Raw genomic sequence first — 27499 nt, 5'->3', positions numbered from 1 at the left:
AGCCAATATCAAGGACACCTTATAAATTATCAGTTCAGGGTACCAGCAGCAGGGGATAACTCTTTGGGTGTATAGTTATATAGAATATGGGTGTAAAAGCACTGTTCTTTTTGGGTGTATTTTTATAATTCACAATTAATATATAGACACATATATAGATACATATAGAACAAAAGCTGTAAAAATTCACAGGTTATGGGCGTATATTTCATTTGATGTTTTTCTTCATATTTTAGTACATGTAATTCATTCATTTTAAATACAGCACAGACAGTTGGGTGTATATTTTATTCAATCTTGGGTGTATTATTAGACTTGCGTTGGGTGTAACAGTTATATAGATACATATAGAACAAAAGCTGTAAAAATTCGCAGGTTATGGGCGTATATTTCATTTGATATTTTTCTTCATATTTTAGTACATGTAATTCATACATTTTGAATACAGCACAGACAGTTGGGTGTATATTTTATTCAATCTTGGGTGTATTATTAGACTTGCCTTGGGTGTAACAGTTTATAATTTACGTTTATATATGCCTTGATTTTTTGCTTCATATTTTACCACCTGTAATACAGCTTTTGAATACATCACAGGCAGTTTACTAGCACAGATAGTTTAACTATGGGAAAAAATATACATGGAATAGAAGTTGTTGATAAATGGCAAATATTTACATTATTTGTTCAATTTACAAACTACCCAGCAGTTGGATTACCCAGTTTCTATATCAGCAGAATTAATCTGACAAAACGGACTCAATAATACAGAGGATGGCTTCGACAGCCTTATAGCACTACTCTCTCTAATTGCCCGATCTCTCTGTTTATTCATCTCACTAAATAGTATCCGGGAAGCATACTCCACTCTATAGTGGTCCACCTCCTCCTACAATTAAAAAGTATGTTATGTTTAAACAGAAATATTAATTCAGTAAAGTAATACAGAGTTATATAGTTCTAAAGACAGTTACCTGTGGCCAATTATCCCATTCATACTTCCCCTTTTTAATGTTTTCCGGCTCAATTAACTCAAGCCACTTCATTACGTAGATAGCGCAGTCATAGCTGAAAACGAAGAAAATAAATTACAAATCTCATTTAGGAAAGTTTAATGTTCAGAGTCACAAATTTATACCTTGTTTTTTGCCCTGATATTTTAACATATGATGCTTTAATTTTCTTCTCGTTCTCCCCTTTTGCCAGAGGTTCCCCGCCAGCATATGTTATCAATCTTGAAAATACATATCCCTTAAATACCAAAACAAATCAGTAATACACCCCAATGAATGGACAAGATACACCCAACTGAGTGCACAATATACACCCAACACAACTAACGAAATAGACCCATCTATTAAAGTAAAAAAGACAGAGGCAACTTACAGTGAATTTATTAATGTCCTTTCTCTCATCACTTGGAGCTTTTTTGTGTAGCGGGTCAAGTATTTGACATTTTCGCTTTGTTGTATTTATCAGCCATAACCACCAATGCCCCGAGTGGCAAACAGGAGCAAAAATCTGAAGGATTGCCACATTTCAACAGTGTGTTATTTTATTTGGCATATAAGTAAATAAGCGAACTAACAAATTTAGCAAACGAAAACTTACATATGGATGCGAACTTAATTTTTTTCTATCTATGAAGTGAATGAAACTCGGGTAGGCTTCCACCCTGAATTCCTTTTTCATTTTCGGGGATATGAATTCCCCCCATGGGTGATCCGAAAGTGCCATGCTCTGCAAGAATTGCGAAACAAGAAATGAAATACTGAAAATACAGAACTTACACCCAATCGAACCTAAAAAATACACCCACATCAATACAAAAAATACACCCAAAGTTCATAGAAGTAACACTTACCACAATATCGGGGGGGAGATAGTATATTTGTTCCTGAAACCTCTTTTCATTTTTCTGGTTTAGGATGAGGCAGATGGCAGATACAATCTAGAAATATATGCCGAAATCAATTTTAAATTAATAAACATTGCAGTTGACTTTTGTGTAAAAACATTAATGTTAGTCTAATATTACCTGAGATTCTATATCACTTTTTGCCTGGAGGGATGCAAGGTGCATTCTCATCAAAATGTATTCTCCTTGTCCAATCAGAGTGCAAATCTCCTCATACTCGTCAGTATCGCCATTTGCGTCTTCCTTCAGTCTCGTCCCCCAGATGTAGCACTTTTGTTTCATATAATCTGGAATTCGATTTATTCCCCCAGGAGTTTCAAACTTTGCAGAACTTTCTCCCCCAGTCTCCCTCTGAATTTGTGGACTTTCGTCTTTTCCCTTCGCCGCACTGCTTGCTAATTTTTGGACCAAACTGTCTAATTGTTCTAGCATACTTTCAGTTTCTGGAGATTTTCCCTTTCTGTCTCCTGCGTTGACGCCCCCTCCTGGCTTGAATCAGTCAATCCAAGGCTGAATGATGGCATCCCTGGATCTGTTTTAGGAACATAGGTTGTTGTCCGTGCCATCATCAACAGGGCAGCAGCGTCTTCTGCGGCTGGATGACTGCGTCATGATGTATAACAATAAGAGTAAGAATAAGAATATACGGATGATAAGCAAAGATTGATTTTAGTCTGATGAACTTACATTTTAGTTGGAGCTGGGGGAATCATGGGTGTGGTTTCTTGAAGTTGTTTGGGGGTTTCAGGAGTGCTGCACAGTTACACAAAATTAATCATGGCGTAAAAAAAAATTGGTCAGGAACAATATACACCCAAACTGTTAGCAAATATACACCCAAACTCTAAATAAATATACACCCAATATTATTTTCTTACGTTTCTCTAGTCCTTCAATCTGTAGCATAGGGGTTGGTTCGAAATCTGTGTCAGTGGTTGTTTGTTGGGATGCCGGCACAAAAACCTAGATCAGGACTCTAAACAAGAATAAAAATGAAAGGTTAACAACGTATTTGAAAATAATAAGGTTATAAGGTTGAAATATTCTTGGAAAACTCACATTGCAAGCGCTTCCGACGGTGTTTGTTCCCTAACAACCATCATATTCGAATCAGTCGGAGTCAACCTAAAATACACCCAAACAAGGTCAAAAAATACACCCGAACAATTCAAAAAGAAGACGGGCTTTGTTTTTTGAGAACTTACATACTTGCAGTTTTTGCTTTTTTTTGCTGCCTTTTTTTCTTGAATAAAATAATAAAGGGCTTTTTTTTCTAAAAAAAAATATATACAGAATTAGAAGTAGAAGGTAATAGAAGAACAAAAGTAACGGTTATTTGAAAGAGAAATTACATGCTCTGTGACGGCTGGTTTACACTACTCTGTTCTGTGCGTCCTTGAGAGGAAGGATCATCACTTCCCAAGTTCACAGCCGGTAGTCTAAACAGATTTCATGTTATTCAGACAAATTAAGATACAGGTATAAAATACACCAAAATGAATGCACGAGACACAACCAACCGAATGGACAATATACACCAACAAAACAAACGACATACACCCAACTTGATCCACAAAATACACCCAAATGGTTCACAAAATACATCTAAATCTCAAATAATAACAAGATTTTATTAAATAATAAAGCTTCTTACGTTTCAGAGGACACATAGCAACCTTCTGTCGATCGCAGGTCAGGTTGGTTCTCCCTGCGAAACAAGATACAATTATTAGCAAACAAAACACACCAAAATCTCAAATACACAGCCCAGTAAGACATACCCCTCTGCAGCAGATTTATCAACGTTTTCCCTTAGCCATTCATCGAGTTCGTCACTTGATATTTCATATCTCTCACTACATTCATAAAATAAGACGTTAACAAAAATAATTACGATGATAGACCGTAATATAGCTTACGAGGTACTGTACCCATCAAAGTATTGATCTTCTTCAGGAGGTGAATCCTCCACAACAACTTTTTTCTTTTTTTGTTGTGTTCTGGGTGGAAAAAAAAGAGTACCAATCAGAAATAAAAAATTAATTTTATCACAGAATATTATCCAAAGAAGTGCTTACTTTTTTGGTGTTGTTTTTGTTTTTTTCTTTTTCTTCTCCTTCTCCACAGGTGATGATTCTTCGCTCCTATAAGTCAATAATAGACACTTCAGTTAATACACGAAATCTTTATAATGAAGCCAAAAGAAAGGAGTAATAATTTCAGGACATTACTCATCATTTGGTTCAAATTCAGATTCTGAATCAGAATCTGACTCCTCTTGCCTCTGCTTTCTTTTTCTGGAGTCCATTCTGGAAGGCAAACAATTGTCATTTAGAACATACTAAAAATACACCCAAATGAATTCACGAGATACACCCAACTGAATATACAATATACACCCAACGCAGCAAACGAAACACATCCTGCTTAATATGCTACATACACCCAACGTGAACAAACAAAATACACCCAACCCGAAAAAGAAATTACACCCAAGTATGGTACTTACTTTTTCTCCTTTTTGCTGGGGTGTTTTCTTCCTGAATCCTCTGAGTCTTCTTGAGCCTCAAACTCAGAGGTAGAAGTGTCACTGTCAGTAATTTCTGTCTCCGAAGACGATGTTGGGCTCGCCTTCCTTTTTTTTGTTTTTTTGATTTCTTGTTTTTTTTTCTTTTTTCTTTTTTTTTCATTTTTTCTCTTGTCTCTGCCATCTTCACAATCCCCTGAAACATGAGATATTTTAGTTAGCAGCATTCGGGTAAATAAAATACACCCAACTTATTATGTTTACTTACCAAAATTTCCTCTCTTTCTGCAGTCATTCTTTTCACCAACTGCTCCTTAGTCCAGTTGGCAATCCAGGGCTTTGGTGGTCTTTCAGTCCTGTTCTTGCCTTTATTTTTTGAAAGATGAAAGTAGATTATCATCAGGGCGAAGAGGCAGCCATTAATTGCCTTCTTCTTCTTCTCCTTGTAGTCTGTGATGCCCTTGATCATGAAGGTCAAAACATGCCCCCCCCCAAGTTTCTCTCCGATATGCCGTCCATCTTAAAAATTGGGGCCAGGTGCACGGGCGATATTTTGCTTATCGTCGTTGGCAAAAGGAATGCCATTTGTATGTAGAGGATGAATATCCTCTTGAACATCAGGCGTTCCTCTTCGTTGCCAACGCCAATTTTCATCATTTCATCGGTAAGACTTTTAAGGGTCCTACCCTAGAATCTTCTATAAATTATTTTCTCATCATCAGAAAGTTTCTTATATTCAACTTTCTCAGGAAATAGATCTCCTACAAAAAGGAAGACAACAAAGTATCCAAGTTGGTTCAAATACACCCAAGCATCAACTTAATATACACCCAAGAAACAACTTAATATACACCTATAATTTTGAGCTAATTACCTGTTGCATTGATGCCAAGCGCATGACCTATTTTTTTTTTTTTGTTATTTGGAAAGAACCATATCCTGTCTTCAGTTTGTTCTCCCCAAGTTTGAAGTTGTTTGCCAGCTCCCTTAAGAGTTGGTGATCCACCCTTAGTGGTGGGATGTGCATCAACCCACCGAATCCAAGATCCCTCACAATGGCCTTCTTCTCCTCAGTCATGTTTCTAAACTTCTCATTCAGGAGATGTGTAGCACATTTAAGGTCTTTTGTTTGGTTTCTTGCTGCCATTTTTTCTGAAACTAAAAATACACCCAAAGATATAGTAAGATACACCCATATATATATGACTCAGATACACCCATTAATAACAATAAGATACACCCATTGATAACAGTAAGATACACCCATATATATGAGTCAGATACACCCAAAGATATCAACAAGATACACCCATTGATTACAGTGAGATACACCCATAGATATTATTCAGATACATCCATATAGATATCAGTCAGATATCACTCAACCATGCTTCAATATCAAGCCACATTACAAGGTTAAGCAGTATACACTCCCCAATCTACGGAATAAACCCCTAAAAATCAACAAAAATAGCAGGAGAACTTAGAACAACAACGTAGAATGACGTAGAACTTAGAACAACGACGTAGAACTTAGAACAGTATAACAAAGAAGCAAGAATAATAGTAAACCCTAGAAGAACGACGTAGAAGAAAAGTAAAATATACAGGAATCTTAATGAACTTATGTTGAGTATTGTTGCTTTGTTTTCTCTTCAGATTCTTCACGGAGAGTTTGATGGTGTTTTGATGGAGGTTTCGAAGAACGATTTGTATATTTTGAACTTTGATTTTCGCTCGAAAATGGGAGGGTTTCCTTGTTTTTTTTGAAGCGCTTTGAGAAGTGGAAGAAGTGGAAGAAGTGGAAGAGTCTGCCATACGTAACCGTTCGAGTGTTGAGCGCGTGATTTTGACGCGCCATGTTATTTCTCTTCATGCGCGTGACTTCTATTTGGGTTGGACCAACTTGTAAACTTGGAAACTTGTATGTGTAGCAGGCCCGTTATGTTTATATTTCTTAATGGTTGACTTGCTCCTTTAGTATAAATCAATATTAGAGGTGGTCTATACATTTTGGTTGAAGCTTGTAATTAATAGTACATTGTAAATCATTTTTTTATAAAATAGTGTTACACCATATTATTTTTTCAACAATTTTCACCCTAAACAATTATTTAAATTATTAAAAAATACAAAAATATTAGATATTATTATTGCGTCAAGTATATAGTCTTTTCTCAAACTAAGCTTGATCACTAGTTAATCAGGTATACAAGTTCAATAATTTTATTCTTGAACTACACATAAAAATCCAATATTTAACTTCAAGATATTATTAAATTTAAGAAATTTAAAAAATATGTTTAATAAAATTTAAGAGAAAAATTTATTTTTTTCTTTAAAAGATACTAAAATGATATTTTTTTTCTTCTATTTATAAAATATACACTTTTCTCTGTTATAACTTTTAAAAAACTTTATCTTTAACTCATTTTAAGTTGTTTGTGTTAAGGGTAAAGTATATTTTTTGTCCCTAAAGTTTAACAAAAATTAAAAATATCCTTAAGTTTTATTTTGTCTCAATTTTATTCCAAAAGTTTTTGATTTGCATCAAACATACCCCTAATGGCTAATTTTTTAAAAAATTTAAGACTAATTCAATAACAATTTCATAAGAACAACCCTCAATACAAGCAAATCAAGCATAATTTTTATGCATTATTGTTAGATTGGTCTTAATTTTTTTGAAAATTTAGCTAATAGGGGTATATTTGATGCAAATCGAAAACTTTTAAGACAAAATTAAAACAAAATAAAACTTAAAGGTATTTTTGTCAAAATTCAGAGACAAAAAATATAATTTACCCTTGTATTAATTATTGTCACAGTATCTAAATTGTACATATTAGCTAATATGTAATATTTATTAATTAAATAAAATCAAAATAACAGAGTATTGATTCAAAGGTGAGTTCATGATCTTCATATTTAATTTTTATATCCTAAAGTAATTATTTTTAGGATTAAAGTTTTTTAATTATAATAAAAATTATAATTTTGAATTTAATTTAAAAAATTAAAATACTTTTTTAATTAATTTACATACGATTAAAAAATATTATAAGGGAGTTGAATTATATTTTTTAATCTAGGAATAAAAGACGATGTACATTATAAATACATAACTCTCCAATTTTTTATTCTAAATTTTGTCGCTCATGTAATTATTTCACTTAATTGCAAATTAAAATAAAAAAAATCAAGTCAATTTTCCTGCCCGTCACAGCCAAAGACCATTTGTATATAAACATTGTATAATTAGACTCTTATTATAAAATTTTTCTTTGTTTGTATTTTTAGCCATTTTAATACATGTACCAATATATAAATTAAATACTATTAGACTTTTAAAAGTATTTAGCAGATTAATAGAAAAAATAGTTAAATAAGTTTGTAAATAATTGAAAACATAATGCCAATTTTTAAATATACTTCATAATTGAATAAATAAAATGTTATTAGTATTATTATTAACAATTTTAAGGGGAAGCCTCCAAAGTTGAAACGGTTGAATCGAGCCAACTTCTTCTTTTTCAAACATCAAACCGGTTCGGACAGATAGAGAAGAGAGAGAATCGAATGCAAAATCCAACATACAGTTACCTCTTTTTCATCACTTCTTACCAAACTTCATCAATCCGGGCCTTCCATCTTGACTTACTCCCCAAGAAGGATTTTTGACTCTTGATGAGTTCTTGATGCTTGACAGCTCCATCTGCTCTATCTTCTGCTTCTTCCTCTACGTAGCTACAGTAGCTACCTCCTGTGATGGATGATCAGAAAGTAGAGACGAGCCATACCCAAGGAATCTTTTTTTCTGACCGAAATGAATTTCTTCCATTTTTGGGTATGGAGAGCTTGAGACTTCTTCACCACATCTTACCATTAGTGGCAAAGATCTCAGCTACACCATACTGTAGATTTTCTTTTTGCTAATACCATCATCACAATGACCTCTTGCTTGCACATAACTTCACTACTACAGTGCATCATCTCTGATAACTTGCTTCCTCTTCTTCTCTATGACATGACCGAAACAATAAGAGAGAAGAGAGAAAACTTTCAATGTAATTGAGAAATGAAATTAAAAATGAATTAATTTCCCACTTTCCCTTGCTTAGTAACGTGTGAGAGTAATGATGGCAATCAAATTAATGTGAGCTTTCTCTCTCATATTACCAAAGCATGCAATAAATCCAAGTTAATCCAAATTTGAATTTCACAACCCATTAAGAAAAGCATCCGTGGAAGGCATGCTTTTCATTTAATTAAAAATTAGATTTCACCATGTTAAATGGGTAATCGAAACACTTTGCTCCATTTCCTTTTTTATTTCGAACCACTCATTTTGTTGGGCTTCAAATTAGTTTTTCTAGTCCAACAAGTATAGCATTAATTCAGTCACTTATATTTAAACATTTTCGCACAAGGCTGAAAATTAACTTCATATTGGGCTTGTCATTTTTCAGCTCAAAACAAAATCTGCACAACAAAAGAATTAAAATTCAACTTAATAATTTTATAATTAAACATTTTAATAATATTTGATCATCATCAAATTAATTTGAAATTTTCCAAACTCTTCACAATTAAAATTAAATTCATATTTTAGTTAATTAATATTTTTTGTCTTAACTAATTAATATTGTTATTGGTATTAATACAGTGTTACGGTGTTATTTCACCAAACGAGATACACAAATTAACTGCGATTTACGATTTTGGATATGGTGTTCATAGAATTTGGTTACCATTTTTGCGGTAAGGAGTTTTTGGGTTGCGCATGTGGGGTTCAACTGGCAGAATTAGTCTTACCGTGTTCTGTCCCCAAAAGAAATAAGCAAATCAATTGACTTTTTACGGTTCAAGATTCGTCTTCTAAGAATTTGTATACATCATTTCGTCTCTCACGGGTATACAAATCGTGTTTTGTGGAGTGGGAATACGAGTTCCGTTCTTTTGATTTTTTCTGTTTGGGGTTCAGGGCTCATGGTTGAAGTTTCTGGACTCAAGTTTATAGTTGAGTGTTTACGCTCTCCTATTTGCGGTTTAATGTGACATTTTATTTTCACCACAACAAATTAACAACTCGTTTGCGTTAATCATGAATCTCATCTTCATTTTTTGTCTCGTCCTTACTTCTTTCACTATTTCATAACTACCACTATTTCATCACCTCTACTTAAAATACACTAAAGACCGACTGTTTTTTTATTTTACATTCCACGCGTCAACAATTTTATTTTCACATCGGAAGCATAGCCACATCCATACTAACCAAGCTCATTTTTTCTTTGTCCTTCTTTTAATTAACATTAATACTTAGAAAGAATTTTAAAATGTTTCATTATAATTTTTTTGACAAAATTGACTAGGTAAACAATGACCATCTTAAACAACATGAACAACCATTAATCAAATAAAAATACACTACACCCTAATTTAATACTACTAATTAAATTTAAGATTAATTTACTCTTTTAACTTTATTAATTCACATTATTCACACATTATTCAAAACTGTTGTTGGTTACTTATACTTTTCTTTTTAATATAACGTGCCCAACCACATATTAAATATTGTTTAACTCACATTTATTATATTAAATTAATAAATTTTTATTCTATATATATATATATTTATTTTTTTTATTTGGGTCAGAAATCCTTCAATTATATGTTCTTCATATAACATCATTTGATCATTTTTTTGGTCTTCAGATCCATTCATTGCAAAGGCTTGCATTGGTCCACTTATGTATATAAAGCTTGTCCAAAAAATTTTTTTTAAACCAAACGGAGCCTTCCCCTGCCTCAACGTAGGAAGCTCGGCTCTCTGGTGGACACAAATCATTCTCCACACAATTCCACGCTGCATCCACTTGCATGGCTCATGGACACGTATTGTTATTGCTTTCTTCCCATCCAAAATCTGTAAATCTTTAAAGATTGGAGATCTGTACATTATAATTTTCCAAACCTTATATACTAAACTATTCAAGCTATGATGTTAATAGTTTGATTAGGTGGAGTGAAAGTTAAGAAAAAAAAATTAATTTTTTTTATTTTAAAAAATCTTATGTACTCCTACTATAATTAATTATTATTAATATTATATTAATAAAAAATAATCTAGATAACAAAGCATAAAGCTTCAAACAGTAAAAAAAAATTGGATTTCAATAATTTTCTATTCCATGTTAAGTCACACTGTGTTATCTTTTTTGGTTTGAAAGGCCCAACATGTCTAGTAGTTTTTTTTTTTTGGTGACTCAACATGTCTAGTAGTTAAGCATATGTTAGTATGATAATAAATTAATAATAGAGATAATTTAAAATTAAATTAAAAAGATAAACATTTATCTTGAGCATACATTTACTTCAAACAAAAACGCTTACTATATTATATATAATTAAATTCATTAGAAAAGTAATTTGTAATATTAGTATTCTTCTTTTTCGTGTGAAAAATGTGTGTATTGTCTTTTAACATATAGGTATGAGTTGATGATTCATTCCCTTTTAATTACAGAAGTTTATCATTAACAATGAAATAGATTCTAGTCATGAACCAATGTCAATTCAACTGTGTCTAACATAATATACTCTAATCACCGTTTTAAAGAAGTACTTTTCATACTACAATGATTGTTAATAATATATGAAAGATCTGATTGTAATCAAGCTAAGCTAAGTTACCCGTTATCATTTCACTTCACAAGTCGCATTCTCTAACTCCAATTAAAGTTATGATAACTTGAAAGTGATGTTTGTTCAAACATCTTTTTTTTCTATTACATGTTTAATATTTGATCAGGTAGCAATTAATTAATTAACTAATTATCTATAAAGAATGTTGTACTAGTCAATGATCATATGTAATTACATGTAAATTTTAATTTCTTCACAAGTCTGCCAAAAATTGAAATATATAATTTATGTATATATCTTTCTCATCTATACTATAATTCTACCCTTTCTTTTTAGCTAATGTAATGATTAATAACGTGCGTTATTCCCTTGAACAATCCAAATTGATCAGTGAATTATTAGAGGGCATGGAACTGCACAGAGTTTTGGTAAGGCATCATATTCAAAATTTGTAGCTAATAGTAGTGGTCGCAAAATAAGGCACTCAAGCTAGTCCATAACTCCATATATAGCCATTATCATCATGTATGTTAATGTTTATTTTGGTCAAGATTGTGAAAAGGATATTATTTGGTGTCTGATTTGCATTACTATGTGTTTCTACCCATCAAGTCACTATTTTCTCAGCTTCCATAGTGGTAGTGGTAGAGACATCATTCTTGCTTAGCTTGAGGCATATGCCAAAATATATATTATTAGAAAAATTAAAGAAAAAGAAGACTACTACTCTTGATTTCTTTTTTTTTTTTGGAAAAAAATATTATTCTTTTTATTTCAAATTGTTAAGGTAATTTTACAACCGCTAGAAATTAGAATAGCTAATAATAATTTTATTAATTAAAACAAAAAATACTATTCGTACATTAAAATCAGCCACTAATATATTTATATATAAATACATGTATAATTTAATTTATTTTTAATATGTATTTATCTTCTAACATGTATTTTATACTGGTAACTGATTTTAGTATATATATAGCATAGTCTAATTAAAAATTACGTATTATTATCTTAATAATAATATTGTTGGTTAGACGCTATTGGCTATAGTCCCATGAATGGTTAATGAGACGTACGTGAAAGTGATGGGATACAGAAAATGTTATATACCAAACAGATGATACAGCGTGGTTGGTATCTTCTCAATTCTTGCTAAGGTTACGTCAATTGTATTGGTCCTAAAGACAAAAAAAATGTTATTCTCAAACTATATACTTATTATGGATCTTTGAGTAACATACTTAAGAAAAGGTACTTTGTTTGATATTAATTTTATCACACAACCCTTGGCGTTTCCTTCAAACCAATTTGATTGCTTAAACCCCACAACAAATTCATATGACAATAATTAATGTATTTTCCATGTAACACATCTTTATGATAGGTGGAGTCATTATGTGACATATTTATTACTAAATATATTGTTCGTATTATACAAGAATTAATACCAAATCCACATTGTCATATCATGCAATCTCCGGTATTGAAGTTGTTTGAGTTGATGATGAACATTAGATTAGATTAGGTGTTATTGTTTTTATTTATATATAGCTACTTTTCTCTTGAAAGCTAAGACATTTTCAGACTTTTTCTACTGCCTTGAATTTCGCTTCTTCCCTACTCAAAGGTAGCGTTTTATGGCTTTTACATATGAATGGCCATCTCCACCTAACATATACATATCACACAACAAAAATAACACATTGCTTTTGGACTCAAACGAATAAGGGCTTAGTCAGTAAGTAAATTAACCCTTTTTGGTTCAATAGTAAATCTGAGACCAAACCTATATGAATTATAGAAAGTGATCATGCATGATTACTAGTTACAAAGCACAATCCAGTGAGCAGTGCCTAGTGGTAGCTAGAAGCCTTAATAAGCATCTAAGATTGAATCATAAGCTAGCTAGATTCAGTTCTGCTTTATTATATATATGAAGTGACTTAGGAGTAGTGGTGCACAGATCTAAGACACAATGAAATCAATTAGAGCAAAAAAAGACCCCACATTTTGCTTCCATGATATGGAGTCACTTACATGCAATATAGGGTCGCTGACCCCTTCATTTAGGCATGTGTACACTACACTTGCGAAAATTGCAATTATACTCTATGGGGATCAATGTATATAAAATATGTATAATAATATTTTGCAATACATTTATTATTATTATTATTTTTTTTTTTTTGAGACAACCTGTTGATGTTTTCGTTCAACCAGCAAGGTTGGACCTATATATGATCACAAATTACTACTTAGCTTACAAAAAGAACCATGCTGAATTGCTTTGGAAGAAGTTATGTTATAAGGTACTAAGCTTAATTAATTAAAGGGTTTAGTCAAAGCATAGTTTTATTGTCACGTTATATTTATATGTAAGACTATAAGAATCCGTGACCAGCAAAGAATAATGCTATTTTGGACTTTAATCTATAAGTGCTTGTGAATAATTAGACATCAAATGACATGATGGGTCATCCAAATTTGTTTTACCTTAATTGTCTCGTTATATCGTGTCATTAAAAGAAAAAATGCAGCTTCATCCTTTACCCTTCAGATAATTCCCTAACTAACCCCCATAAATTCTGCAAATAAAAAGTGATCTTCTATTCTTGGTGGGGATATGGTCAATATCTTAATGCTTTTTTATTCGGGATTGTCATGACCACGGGGGCAGCTTTAATTTACTCTTTTGCTAATTTGCTTTGAGCCTGCTCCCTATGCTATTACCGTTTGGTCCCTTCTATTCATGATATCTCGTGAACCCTACTTTTGTCGCTTTAAACTATGTGTTATAGTGATAATCCAAGCTAGGTTAAATAGTAAATATTATTTTACACCAAAAACAATGATCTGATATCTATGTATGCTCAAGTATAGCAACTACAAGAAGATAGACTCTGGTATTATACTCAACTTATACAAACTTAACTCAACCATAAAAGCTAATTCAAAGGGTGTGAATTATGTACTTATAAAGATGATCGAAATCATATTCTTAATTTAATTAAAAATTTGACTGAGGTGAGCATGCGGCTATAGACTCCTTTGGCTTTCCTTGGACTCTTGTTTTACTGTCTAGGGTTTAGAAGGGAGAACAAGAAAAGTGGGTGGAAAAGAAAGAAACTTTTGTGTGAATTAGTTCTTGTTATTGTTATTTCACTCAAAAGGAGGTCTCTGCTTGCTCAAGGCATCCAACCCAACAAAGGGATTCACATGGGTGGCCCTCTCATTTCCCATTTCTACTTCTTTTTCTCATCTTATATATTAAGCTGTGGTCCATCACTTGCACTTTCCTATCTACTGATTCACAATCCTCGCTCTTATTTATAATCACCCCTTTAATATATGGCTGATGCAATTTCTACATATGCATCTCATAATTATGCAAATTTTAAATACAATTTTAGTCTTGATAGAGATACTAACGCTTTATGTTTCCATGCCCTGAAGAATCAGAATCAGAATCACTTTACTGGTGTCTAACTTTTTAATTAGACAAGTAAAATAGTGGGGTTATTAAGCTACCTACTACGTCTTCAGTAACAGTAAACTGATTAATCCTGCTACTAAATAACTGTTAACTGCTAACTTCCATTTCCATCACAAAAATAAGATTAATTATAAAAAGGTGCAAGATTTTGTAATGCATGCTCTGTTTGCTTGTAGCTTACCTTACCTATTCGTTTGGTTGCTTTTTTTTTTCATAATTAAGTTCCCTTTCGGGTCCTATGTTTTAAGAATTTTATTATAATATAGTAATGTTATGTGTGTTTCCAAATGTAATATGGACAAAACCATCTCCCAATTTAAGTCAATCCAAACAGGGCACTCTCATCTGTCTCATTTCGGTTTTCTTTTCCATTTGCCCTTCAACTTCCAACGAAACAACTCACCATTAAATGACACAACTACCCCACTGAAGCACAAGATTACATTTTCTAGGGAGAATTCTAGGAGGGTATTTCGGTAATCAGTTACTAGTATCCAAGTCTGTATCAGCTGCAATCTAAGGGATAAGCACAGATCTGCCGGAAAAAAAAAAGAACTTCTTTCTATTTCTCTGACTCTCTTTGTTTTCTTTTATGATAAGATCGTTGCTCGGATTCTAACCATCGTGACCTGGCCGCAATATTTTCACCGGAAATGGGTTTCCACCACAGCCACTGATAACTCTGAAAATATTTAATAGGGAATATGGGTAACGAAGAAGACTTCGCCGGAGAACCCAACTCCTTTAGGAAGGAGGCACCCGCCGGAACTTCCAACCTCCTCCGGCGAGCAGCGGAGCTCATTGCCACCGTGCTCTCCCTCTCCCTCTCGATCAGGGCCTTCGCCACCAAATGGCAACTCATCCGGACCAAGCTCGAGGAGCTCCACTCCGGCCTAATCGCCGCCGAGAACTGCGACTCCGGCGAGAACCCACAGCTCACGGGCATCCTCCCATCGGTGATTTCGACCGCCGGAGAGTGCCGCGACTTGGCGCGCCGTTGCTCCGACCTCTCCTACAGCGGGAAGCTCCTTATGCAGAGCGATTTGGACGTGGCGATCGCAAAGCTGGACGGCCACGTCAGCACCCTCTCGGAGATTTACAAAAAGGGAATATTGGCGAATGGGTCTGCCCTCGTCGTTTCAAAACCGAGTCTTGGCGCTTCAAGAGAAGACATAAGGTTCTACGTGAGGGACCTATTAACGAGGATGAAGATTGGGGATTTGGGTATGAAGAAAGTGGCTCTCAGGAACCTGTACGAGGTTGTCGTCGAGGATGAGAGGTACGTTAAGGCCGTTGTGGACGTTGGTGACGTGGTTCATGTGCTGGTTGGGTTTCTTGGTTCAACTGAATCGGGACTCCAAGAGGAGAGTGCAAAGGTTGTTTCTGTGATTGCAGGATTTGGTTGCTACAAGGGCAATTTGGTAAATTCAGGAGTGGTTGCGCCGTTGGTTAGGGTGCTGGATTGTGGGAGCGAAGAAGGGAAAGTTGCTGCAGCGAGGTGTTTGGTGAAGCTCACTGAGAATTCTGATAACGCTTGGTGTGTTTCTGCACATGGTGGTGTCACTGCGTTGCTTAGAATTTGTGATGGTGATGATGGTGGTTGTGACGGAGATTTGATTGGTCATGCGTGCGGTGTGTTAAGCAATCTTGTTAGTGTTGAAGAGATTAAGAGGTTTATGATTGAGGAAGGTGCGGTTTCTACGTTTATAAGGCTTGTGAGGTCCAGGGATGAAGCCATTCAAGTGAATTCAATAGGCTTCATTCAGAACATTGCCTCTGGTGATGAATTGGTTAAGCAGATGGTGATTAGAGAAGGTGGAATCCGTGCTCTGTTGCGTGTTCTTGATCCTAAATGGCCCTGTTCTTACAAAACAAGGGAGATTTCAATAAGGGCTATTGAGAATTTGTTTTTCTCTCCGCTTAGCTCTGTGAGTGCTTTGATTAGTTACGGTTTTGTGGATAGTTTGCTGTATTATGTTCGAAATGGCGAGGTTTCCATTCAAGAATTGGCGCTGAAAGTGGCATTTCGATTGTCTGGAACGTCCGAGGAGGCCAAGAAATCAATGGGGGATGCAGGTTTCATGGCTGAGCTTGTGAAATTCCTGAATGCGAAATCGTTCGAGGTTCGCGAAATGGCAGCTGAGGCACTCTCTGGGTTGGTTATGTTGCCTAAGAACAGAAAGAGGTTTGTGCAGGATGACCATAACATTGCACTTATCCTTCAATTGCTTGATCCTGAAGAGGGGAATTCAGGTAACAAAAAGTACTTAATCTCAATCTTAATGTCATTGACAAGTTGCAATAGTGGGAGGAAAAAGATTGTTAGTTCTGGTTATGCAAAGAGCATTGAGAAGCTTGCAGATGCTCAAGTTTCTTCTGATGCCAAGAAACTTGCAAAGAAGCTATCCACAAACAGGTTCCGCAGCTTGTTCAGTGGAATCTGGCATTCATGAATGAATCTGATTCTTTTTTTTCTTTTCTTTTTAACTGTATATTTACATAAGTGACTTACAAGTTTTGCTAATTGGTTTCTTCTGTTTTCATTTCATGACAAGAATAGCACAGCTTCGTGTTGAGATTTGTAACAAGATGTAGTGATGATACCATAAAAGCTTTGTTGTAGATTTTTAAAGAGTTATTATATTATTATATTATATGATATGACAAACAAATAATGTTAATTAATTACTAATTACAGATATCTATTTTGATGTGTTGTTGGAATTATTCTTGAGAAATATTTTATTGTTATGAATTTGTGGATGAGTGTGTGTGACCACATGGGAAAGACAGACACTTCAATCCGTGGGAAGCATGTGAGTATGCAAAGAAGATAGCGATAGATGAAGTTTCCATCTGCATTATTTGTCTCTAGCAATGCTTGCTCTTGGCTTTTACTGATTTTTTGTTTATACTTTATAGTAAATTCCTTGCTGCTGATGAAGAATGTATACACCAACATTTTCTTTTATTGATGCATATACTTTTTTGTTTTCTTCCTTTTATTAATTACTATTTGCTTTTCAAGTTCTAAAATAACACATTTGTCTTATCTAGAGTAAAGTGTGTTTAGGTATAATCGGTGATTGGTGAAATCAATGATTTAAAATTTTGTCAAAGACACGCATAACCATCTTGTAAACATGTATTGATTATTTCACTTAATTTTCACGCGAGTGGGTGGCTAAGGATGTAGATTTTACTCTTTTATGTTGGTTAAAGATTCAGCCACTTGATGTAAATAAATAAATGGTTTAAACTTTAAAGGTGTGAATGGTGGAAATCTATAACCTTGTGTTATGTGAAGATGTGAAGGTGTTGGGTCAATAAAACCAAAGGTAGATATGGCTACACAATGGGAAACATGTGAATTTGCATATCCAATAGGCTCATCCTGGAAGGCACAGAAAGCTCAAAAGATTTGAAGCTCTCATTCCGAATTTATTATTTCACTTACTGAAGGCTTTCAAGGTTCAAAGATTTGTGTTATTTTATAATATTGGATCAACATTATTCAATAGAATCCAATGCATGGAGAACACGGTTCACATTTAATTTCTTAACTATGTTTTCAAGATTGGTGTGCATATATATAAGCATATTGTGTCGGTTTCCTAGTGATGTCACTTGTTCCTAAATGCGGTTAAGAAAACATGATAAAGCCATTTAGAGTTACAAATTATCTTTGTTACATCAGTTAGCTTGGATTCGGTACATGCTACAATACTCCCCTAATATTTGGAATTTTAAAATTTTTTTATATTATTAATATTATAATTAATTATTATTTTAAATTTAACCAGTTTTTCTTTTTTGACATGGGCAAAGCCCAAAAAAATCTAAACCTACCGGATCCAAATACAACAACAAAATCTGAACAGTAAATCTACTTCTTTTTCAACCACTATGTTGAAGCAGACTCCCTCCCCAATAACCTCAAGGTTCAAAATCCCTGCCGCAGGGGAGTTCCAAGCCACTGCCTATCACTGCACGCAACTCTTCCAGGACACCGTCAGTCTCTGACCACTGCTGTACCACTACAATACCTGACGCGTTTTCTTCTCCGGTCGTGATATTTCGATGGTCATCGAGAGCTTCGACAAGACACCGCTAATCATATTCTTGCCGTCATAGGTTCAAAATTGAGTTCCATATATGCCGTTTTGCATCTGGAAGACCTGATGAATCGGAAAAAATTTAAACTTTATCTTCTTTTTTTTTTTAAAGTGTAATAATTTTTCAATAGTCTATCTGCTTTTTTATTTTTAAATATTGTTAAATAAAATTTTTTGCATTGTAATACCTATTTACTCGTTTTATACTTGTTTCATTTGGGATTTGGCAATTTGTCTTAGTTGATACTAGTTCTATTATTTTGATAGTAATGCATGTTTTAAAATTTTGTCTTGCTTGTAAATTGATGCTACTTTAAATGTGATATTGGTATTGGTATTGATTTGTGGTTATTATATGGTCATATTTGTTATGTTGAATTTTATTCTCCTAGTATGTAAATAAAAATTAAAACTTAGAATGATTTTTAACTGGCACATAACCTACTGTTGTTGTAAGCTATTGTGATGATATGACATTCATTCATGATCGCTAAATTTGTAAGTTTGTTAATCGAATAGACTCAAAATTATTTAAACTCGGCATTTTTTGTAATGAAAATTTTGTACTCCTTTTTTCATTTGATTGCTTTTCTTTGAGGTCGAGAAATATGACTTTTTCTATAATGAATTTTAGTCATTTGATAAGTAATTTTTGTCTGTAAAGATAATGTTATGTAAACTGATACCAACTTATTATTAAGATTTGTTAATAATTTATGCCTAATTATCACTGTGTAGTATTTAATTTACTAGGCAAAAAATAAATAACACATATTTTGGTGTTGTTTGATTTCTTTATTTGTAAGTTTAATTTTTGGAGCTTTTTCCGAAAGCATTTTGTCTTGTAGTACTTAGTACTCATATCTTAATTTTTATTACGAATTTTTTCTTTGCGAATTTCATTCATGGGAGAGGACGAGATCATGGACAAATGTGAGTATGAGCATGAGGATAGTATTTTTTATAATGAGAAGTATTCAGGTGATGAGTCATACTTAGATGAGTTGCAGCAGGAAGAAAAATTTGGTGATGAGTTAGACGATAAGGAGATATTTAAAGAATTGACAGATTATGATTATGATGATGCATATGGATTGGATTCAATTGAGAATTTATTGAAACTTGATTTTTTAAGCATTGGTGAGGTTGAAGTTGACAAGTTTCACTTTGGAACCGTACCAATTGCTTTTGAATTTTACAACAAATTTGCAAAGAGCCAGGATTTCAGTGCAAGAAAAGACAAAAATTGGAAGAACTCAAATGACGAGACCTACATTCAGATATTTGTGTGTTTTCGGTAAGGATATCGATTAGAGAAGTGGTACACTTTGCCAAACAGAAAAAGGGAACCAAAGACTGAGACAAGAATGGGTATGAAGCTCAATTCTAAGTCAAGTTTGTAGGGGTAACTAGAAGATGGCATGTAACCCGATTTTCAAATATCCATAATCACGAACTATTGGAAGGCCGGTTGAGCAGGTTATTGCCAGGTCATCGGAGTATATCTAAAGCCGAAATTGCACTCATGAACAACATGCGCAAGTCGGAAATTAGCACATCCTAGGTTTATGCTTTGCTAGCAAGTCAAAGTGGGGGGTTTTGACAAGTTGAACTATGACCCTAGAGACATGTACAATCAGATAGCTAAGATGAGGTGTGAGATTCCAGAGAATGTGGGTAGAGCATTAAAGTATTTGGAGGAGATGGCTGCAAAGGATAAATCTTTATACTACGAAAAGCTTCGGGCAACGGATGGAAGGTTACTAAATCTCTTTTGGTGTGATGGTTTATACAGAGAGGACTATGAATTGTTTGAAAATGTTGCGTTTGATGCTACATACAATAAGAATAAACATAAGTGTCCTTTTGTTGTATTCACAGGTGTCAACCATCACAACCAAATTGTTGTCTTTGCTGCATGCATTGTAACAGATGAGACGATGATACTTATATATGGGTGTTGCAACAGTTTTTGGAGGCAATGAATGGTAAAACCCCATCCTCTGTGATAACTGATGGGCAAGGACAATGAAGAATGCGATTGAGGAAGTATTGCCTGGTACTCACCACAGATTGTGTGCTTGGCATCTCCTGCGTAATGCAACGACAAATATGTGTAGTCCTCGTTTCACATCTAAGTTTAAGGATTGCATGTTAGGAGATTACGAGATTTCAGTGTTCCGTAACAAGTGGCAAACATTGGTAGAGAAATTTGGGGTTGAGGAAAAGGAATGGCTAAATAAAATTTATGAGAAATATCGATCATGGGCAACATGTTACATCCGAGGGAAGTTTTTTGCTGGATTTAGGACTACATCACACTGTGAGGGTTTGCATTCATTAATTGGAAAGTATACTAAGCCTCATTATGACTTATCCGAGTTTATTGAGCACTTCCAACGAATGTTGGGCCATATGCAGTTTAGGAAATTTTATGCTGAATATGAATCTGCTCGTGGAGTTCCAGTTATGCAAACTTGTATTGAACCCCTTGAGATGTGTGCTGCTGATACTTACACAAGGGAGGTATTCTTTTTATTTAGGCCTATTCTTATTCGGTCGGGTGCAATGAGAGTCGTGGATTACCAAACCAGAGACAATAGTGTAATTTATTATGTTTGTAGGTATGCCAAACTAGCCAACGTATGGGAGGTTGAGTGGGTGGATAATGGTAATGCAATCACTTGTTCATGCATGCGTATGGAATCTTTTGGCATTTCCTGTGAACACATTATTTCTGTATTAGCATAGCCAATGTCAAGTTAGGTTAGAACTTGAGTGTGAAAGGATTGTGTCAATCCTGTAGAATTGATGTATGTAATACTTTTAAGTATAGTGGAAATTCTTCCATTGTTGTGGAGGAGACTGGACGTAGGTTGCATTGCACAAGGCAACCGAACCAGGATACATGCTGGTGTTAGCTTTTCTCTTCTCTGCTGTGTTCTATTTTCTGATATTCATGAGACAAAAAAAAATTGTCTCATAAATTTTCGCTGCTGAGTTCAAACAGAATCAGAATTAAAAGTTTGTTTTAAAAGGTCATTTCAGTAATTAAAAGAAAGGTATAGATTCAACCCCCATTCTCTAAACCTACCACAACCTTCAGTCATATTTTCAAAAGCTACATGTCACGTAGGCTCCCGTAATGGCTTGGTCAGCACCACGGGAGTCACGTCAGACTTTTTCATCGGGTCCAACCGAGCCACTACAATGGACGGGTAAAGTTGTTCACGTTTTGGTGGGGTCAAGGACATGAATGTATTTTCCACTCCTTGGGGGGAAAAATATCCGCAGAAAAGATGGTCAAGGATCTATTTGTCATTTTTCTCAAAATATTATTAAAGTAGCAGTCACTGTCTCTAAAAATTTCAGTCTCTTGTGATCCTAATTTTTGGAGATACTGAAATACTAAAATTTTAGAAATGAAAATTTAATACCAATTTTTAGACCAACAAACACATAATACTTTATAAAAGTAAAAACAAGTGAATCCTAAAAAATTTGTTATAAATAAGAAATTTTTATTTTATTTTAAAAAAGTGTGTTAGTTTTTAAATAATTAAATGCAGTTTATTTGCTCTATCTTTTTTTTCTTCAATTTTTTAAATTATTACTCTCGATTAATTTTTTTAATAACATGAACTGAACAAGCACTAAGATAACATGTTATCATTCATTAAGTAACCATGAAAAAGAATGATACAAATTAAAGTAAAATGAATAAAATGAGAATTAGCACAATAAGTTAATTATTTAAGCTTAAACTTTAGTATGTATAATAAGAATAGATTTTTATATAATAGAATAAATTAAATATAAATAGTTAAATTTAAACCTCAAAATACTTAAGCTAATTAAATTTAAAAATTTAAAAAATATTATAATTAAATTCACTATAAAACGCTAATACTTAATTAAAGTAATCAAAAACACATGACGTTCTTAGGCTACCATGGGTGACGTATTAGATATGGAAGGAATTTTGTTTTTATCAAATTTTGTTCGTTTCAAATTTAAACTTTAATATTATAACTTTAAAAGAAACTAGTATTTTTACACGTAATAACATTACGAGAATATAATTTTTTTTTTAAAATTACGGTCTACTTTATTTTGATAGTATAGATTATGCATGGCACACAAGAGTTATAAAATCAAACTACTCTTACAAAAAAAAGTTGTAGGTTGACAAAAATCTCTAAATAAGAAGACCAAGGTATCTGTAGATTAAAAATTAAATAATAAAATTTTTAGTTATTATTTTTATATGAAAAAGTCTAATTTTTTATTAATAATTAATTTTAACATTCGTTATCTAAAATTTAAAGCAATTTAATGTGTATACTTTTACATTTAATTAGGTATTAACTATTAAATCTATTGCACAAATAGAAATAATTAATTTTTATACTTACTATTTAAAAATAATATTTTTTCTCCTTGTGTATATAAAAATATAATTAGATATTCGCATAAAAAATTATACTGATAGCTATAAAATTAACTCAAAATTATTTTTTTTAAAACAATTGAATCTTGATTCTAACTTTTAATTATAACATTCAAATTATATGTAATAAATATTTGAAAGAAGAAAAATAAAAATATAAATTAAAAAGAGAAGCGGTAAAAATTTAAAACTAAATAAAAAAAACTAAATAACTATGTATATAATAACAATAATAATATTTTTTATTTAAATTATATTATTTTTTAATTTTGTTTTCTGTAAAATAGAAAGATAGAAAAAATAGAGAATGAGAGAAAAGAGAAAGAAAGATAAAGATGAAGAATGAGAGTAAGCGTGAGAGTGAGAGTTTGTTAATTTTGGATGAAAAAAATTTATTTTAACGGTAACAAAATATCGAATGACATATTTTGATTTGTCAAATTAATAATATAAAATATAAATTATATATAAAGTAAAAATAGTAGAGAGAAATTGAAAAATAGAGAGAGGTAGATGAGAGAATTTAGGAAGGTAGTTTATTAATTTTGAAAAAAAAAACATGTTTCTCAATTTTAACAAGAGAGTGTCATATCACACATTTGATTATTAAATTAGATAGTAACATATGATACATAATATAGGTGTATTTCAATTTCAATTTTAATTTTAATGCAATTAAAGAATGTCATGTTGCACATTTTGATTATCAAATTAGTAATTAGTCATTGATATAATGATATTGATAATGATATATAAAATAGATAGAGTGGTTGGCGGAATAAGAGAAATAGAGAAAGGAAGAGGAAAGAGGGAAGAGGAGAAATTTGTTTAATTTTGGAGGGAAAGATTTGATTTCAATTGCAATGAGGGAGTAAGATGTGACACATTTTGGTTGTAAAATTAGTAAGGATGAGGGAATAATTCTTTAATTTTGGAGGAAAAAATTTAATTTCAACTACAATGAGAGTAACATGTGGCATATTTTGGTTGTAAAATTAGTAAAAAAAAAAGAAAATTTCTTAATTTTAGAGGAAAAGATTTAATTCCAATTGCAATAAAAAAATAATATGTAGCACGTTTTGATTATAAAATTAGAGATATATAATAGATTTTAAATTTTAAAATTAACTTTACAGCAATATAATTGTCATTTCAAATTTTTTAAATATATATATTTATTTTTATAGTTTACTCCTTTTTAAAATTATATCATATTTCTAATTCAATATAAATTACTCTGATTTTAAAAGAGATTTTAATTTTTAAAATTAACTCTAAAAGGTTGTCATTATAATTTCAGGTCTTTCAATTTTTTTTCATGTTTTTGGTTAATTGTATAATAGTCCAAGAAAAAATAAAATATACCAAATAAAAAAAACTCTTAGCCCAAATTTTTTTTCTCGCTATAATATGAAATACTAACAAAAAAGGCCATTCAACTTAACATAGGTCCACTAGTTATAGCCCAAAAAAAACTCTCCTCTTCTTTCCCATTTATGGAGCTTTAAAACTCCAAATATATACTTTTACATTGTCTTTTGTTTTTGGAGTATTGAAACTCCATTGAAGCAGGGCGTATCAAATCGGGCCCCTGGATTCGGATGTTTTCCTTTTCAAAGAGAACATGAGATGATGAGAGAGTAGAGTTTCTTTTTTACTTTTTACTTTGGTCAAGTGAGCGTAGAGTTTGTATCTCCACGCCTACAACTATAAACAAGATTGCGGAGATTGGAGAACGCGGCCAAAGAGAACATGGATTAATCCGTTGCGAATTGAATGAGTTGCTCTGCAGAATTCAAATCCTGAAATTTGTTAAAGTGGATTAACTAATTACTTAGACTAAGTCATGTTGGTTTCAATTTTTAAGGGATTATGATCAAACTACCTAATACGAAACAGAATCTATGATAAGATAAAAATCAAAGAGAGTGACTCATTTTATCTCAATTTTATTTTTTAACAAACTTAATCATCCGTGCCATGCACGTGATAAGATTGAAATTATAATTTTAAGTTGTTATGTTAAATTTTATTTTAATTATAATAATTTAATTAATAAAAAAATAACTTGTATGCATTGTTTTTCTTTTTTTAATATAGTGTTAATTGTATTAACTATAAAATAGTTATTTAATCTACTTTTTTCAATAAATCAGGTATATATACTCAATATGACCATAAATAATCTAGTAATACTTAAATCTACCAACAAAATTTTATATGTTAGTTTACTGTGAAGTAAGAAAATATCAAAATCAGCTTAAAATGAAGAACAAATTAATAGGGAATCCTGATGCAGAAAGTTTTGTAATAAACAATAAATAGTTTAAATCTAATGAATAACAATTCAATGCTATCCTTTGATACCTGCAAAATATATACATGAAACAACACTGTATCAATGTTTGTATATAAAATTATATGATTAACGTAATTATAAAATTATTTGTCAAGAGAATAAAATTATACGAATTTTTAGGATAATTTTAATATTCTCAAACTATTAATATACAATAAAAATTCATCTATTAGTTCCTAGAATTTCTAAATTTTTTTAAGTGATAGTAATAAAGTTTAATAAATAAATAGATTTAGTAAGACATTTTGTTATTACCTTTTTATTATAGGCTCTCAAAAACTTTTCTATATACCACATTCATCGTGCAGTTATCTTCTAAGTGTCCATGATCTTGCAACAGCACTTGCAGACCATCTTTACTCGTTACTCTTGATAACGCAACATACAATTGACCATGGGTGAAAACTGGCCTTGGAAGGTAAATTCCAACTTTCGATAGAGTTTGTCCCTGAGACTTATTTATTGTCATTGCAAATGACATAATAATTGGGAATTGTCTTCTTTGAAATCTGACCGGCAATGTTTCATTATTTGGAATTAGATTCAGTCTTGGGATAAGGACAATACTTCCAGCTTTGTTACCAGTTAAAGTCTTGCATTCTATCACATGATTTCCCATTCTTCTAACTTGCATCCTCGTTCCATTGCACAAACCATTAGTTTGGTCTATATTCCGCAGCAACATAACAGGAGCGCCAACCTTTAGAACCAACTTGTGTGGTGGTAGACCTGAACAATTTATTCCATTTAAAATCTCCAGCGAGAAAGCATCTAACTCAAATTTCATATTTCCCTCTTCAGCACACACAGAATCTGAACTTAAGTAGACTCTTTCATGTCCAAGTAATCCTGCAGTCATCTTGTTGTTGACATCACTGACACAATCCAAAATTGGTGCAAGAATTGCTCTATCATTGAAATAATTTTCAACGGATAAATTGGATAACATATCTGGATACACGAAATCAATGAGGTCATCCAAAGCTGTCTCAGAGTTCTTAATCAAAATGTCAGATGGTATATGAACGATCGATTCACCATCTGTTGTATCACCAGCCAAACCATCACCAATTTTGAGTAGCCATTCTGCAAAATTTCTATGTTCTTGTATGTTGTTGTTTTCATCTAGTGACAATCTCATATTTTTTTTAAGCTTTAAAACCTTACAGTTATGCTACAAATATGAAGAATTAATAGAAGACTGAATTATATCTTGCCTTGAGCCTCTAAGAATCACAGGTAAAATTATATCTTGCCTTATGCCACAAAATTATTGATTTACTAAATAATGAACGTGTATTAGCAAATGTAACAAAATCATTATCGAAATTATAATTTTATTACAAATCATTATCGTAATTAATCAATGATTTTATTAGAAATCATTATCGAAATTAAAGTACAACATTATCACGTGCATTAATTACTTAATTAAAGTACAAAATCATTGATTTATTCAATCTTATTCATTGGTATATAATTTTCAATCTTATTCATTTGATTTACCTTTAACAAAATATTCTATTACTTTAAATTATATTTTGTTAAGATATAATTATTTAGATTATTACTAATTTTATTTTATACCAATTAATAAATTATAATTATATGATACAGGTGTAATTTAAATTTTATCTACGAATTATTTATTATAAGAATATACAACATATTATTTACCGTGATAATTTAATTTGATTGATTTCTATTTTATTTACATACATAAATAATTAAAATATATAACATAAATATCGTAATTATTATAATTCTATGATATAATTATAATTAACATATTTTATCTTACTTAAATATTGATTTGATATAATTATAATGAAAATACTTTCCCAAAATAATATAATCTACTATTATTCATCAACTAATTATTTGGCAATAAATCTTAATATGATTTTTTACATCTCCACTATGGAAAATAATTACTTAGATATACCAAATAATATGTAACATATTACTACCTGTATAAGTTAA

General features: G+C 32.1%; 3 protein-coding genes across 3 annotated transcripts; 2 read left to right on the top strand and 1 right to left on the bottom strand.

Annotated features, from left to right (window-relative positions):
- Positions 1–14291: 14291 nt before the first annotated feature.
- Positions 14292–17316, top strand: LOC112791377 (protein CELLULOSE SYNTHASE INTERACTIVE 1). The gene has a single exon (XM_025834184.3). It carries the CDS (start codon positions 15297–15299, stop codon positions 17043–17045), a length of 1749 nt encoding a protein of 582 aa, XP_025689969.1. The 5' UTR covers positions 14292–15296; the 3' UTR covers positions 17046–17316.
- A 3419-nt stretch (positions 17317–20735) lies between these two features.
- LOC140183590 (protein FAR1-RELATED SEQUENCE 5-like) lies at positions 20736–21458 on the top strand. Its single transcript, XM_072232048.1, has one exon. It carries the CDS (start codon positions 20736–20738, stop codon positions 21456–21458), a length of 723 nt encoding a protein of 240 aa, XP_072088149.1.
- Positions 21459–25778: 4320 nt separating this feature from the next.
- On the bottom strand, positions 25779–26657 carry LOC140183589 (uncharacterized). The gene has a single exon (XM_072232047.1). The coding sequence runs from the start codon at positions 26655–26657 to the stop codon at positions 25779–25781; it is 879 nt and encodes a 292-aa protein (XP_072088148.1).
- Positions 26658–27499: the final 842 nt, after the last annotated feature.

This window comes from Arachis hypogaea, chromosome 3 (assembly GCF_003086295.3).
Source record: "Arachis hypogaea cultivar Tifrunner chromosome 3, arahy.Tifrunner.gnm2.J5K5, whole genome shotgun sequence".
Classification (NCBI taxonomy): domain Eukaryota; kingdom Viridiplantae; phylum Streptophyta; class Magnoliopsida; order Fabales; family Fabaceae; genus Arachis; species Arachis hypogaea.
This window is presented reverse-complemented; position numbering and strand designations above follow the sequence as displayed.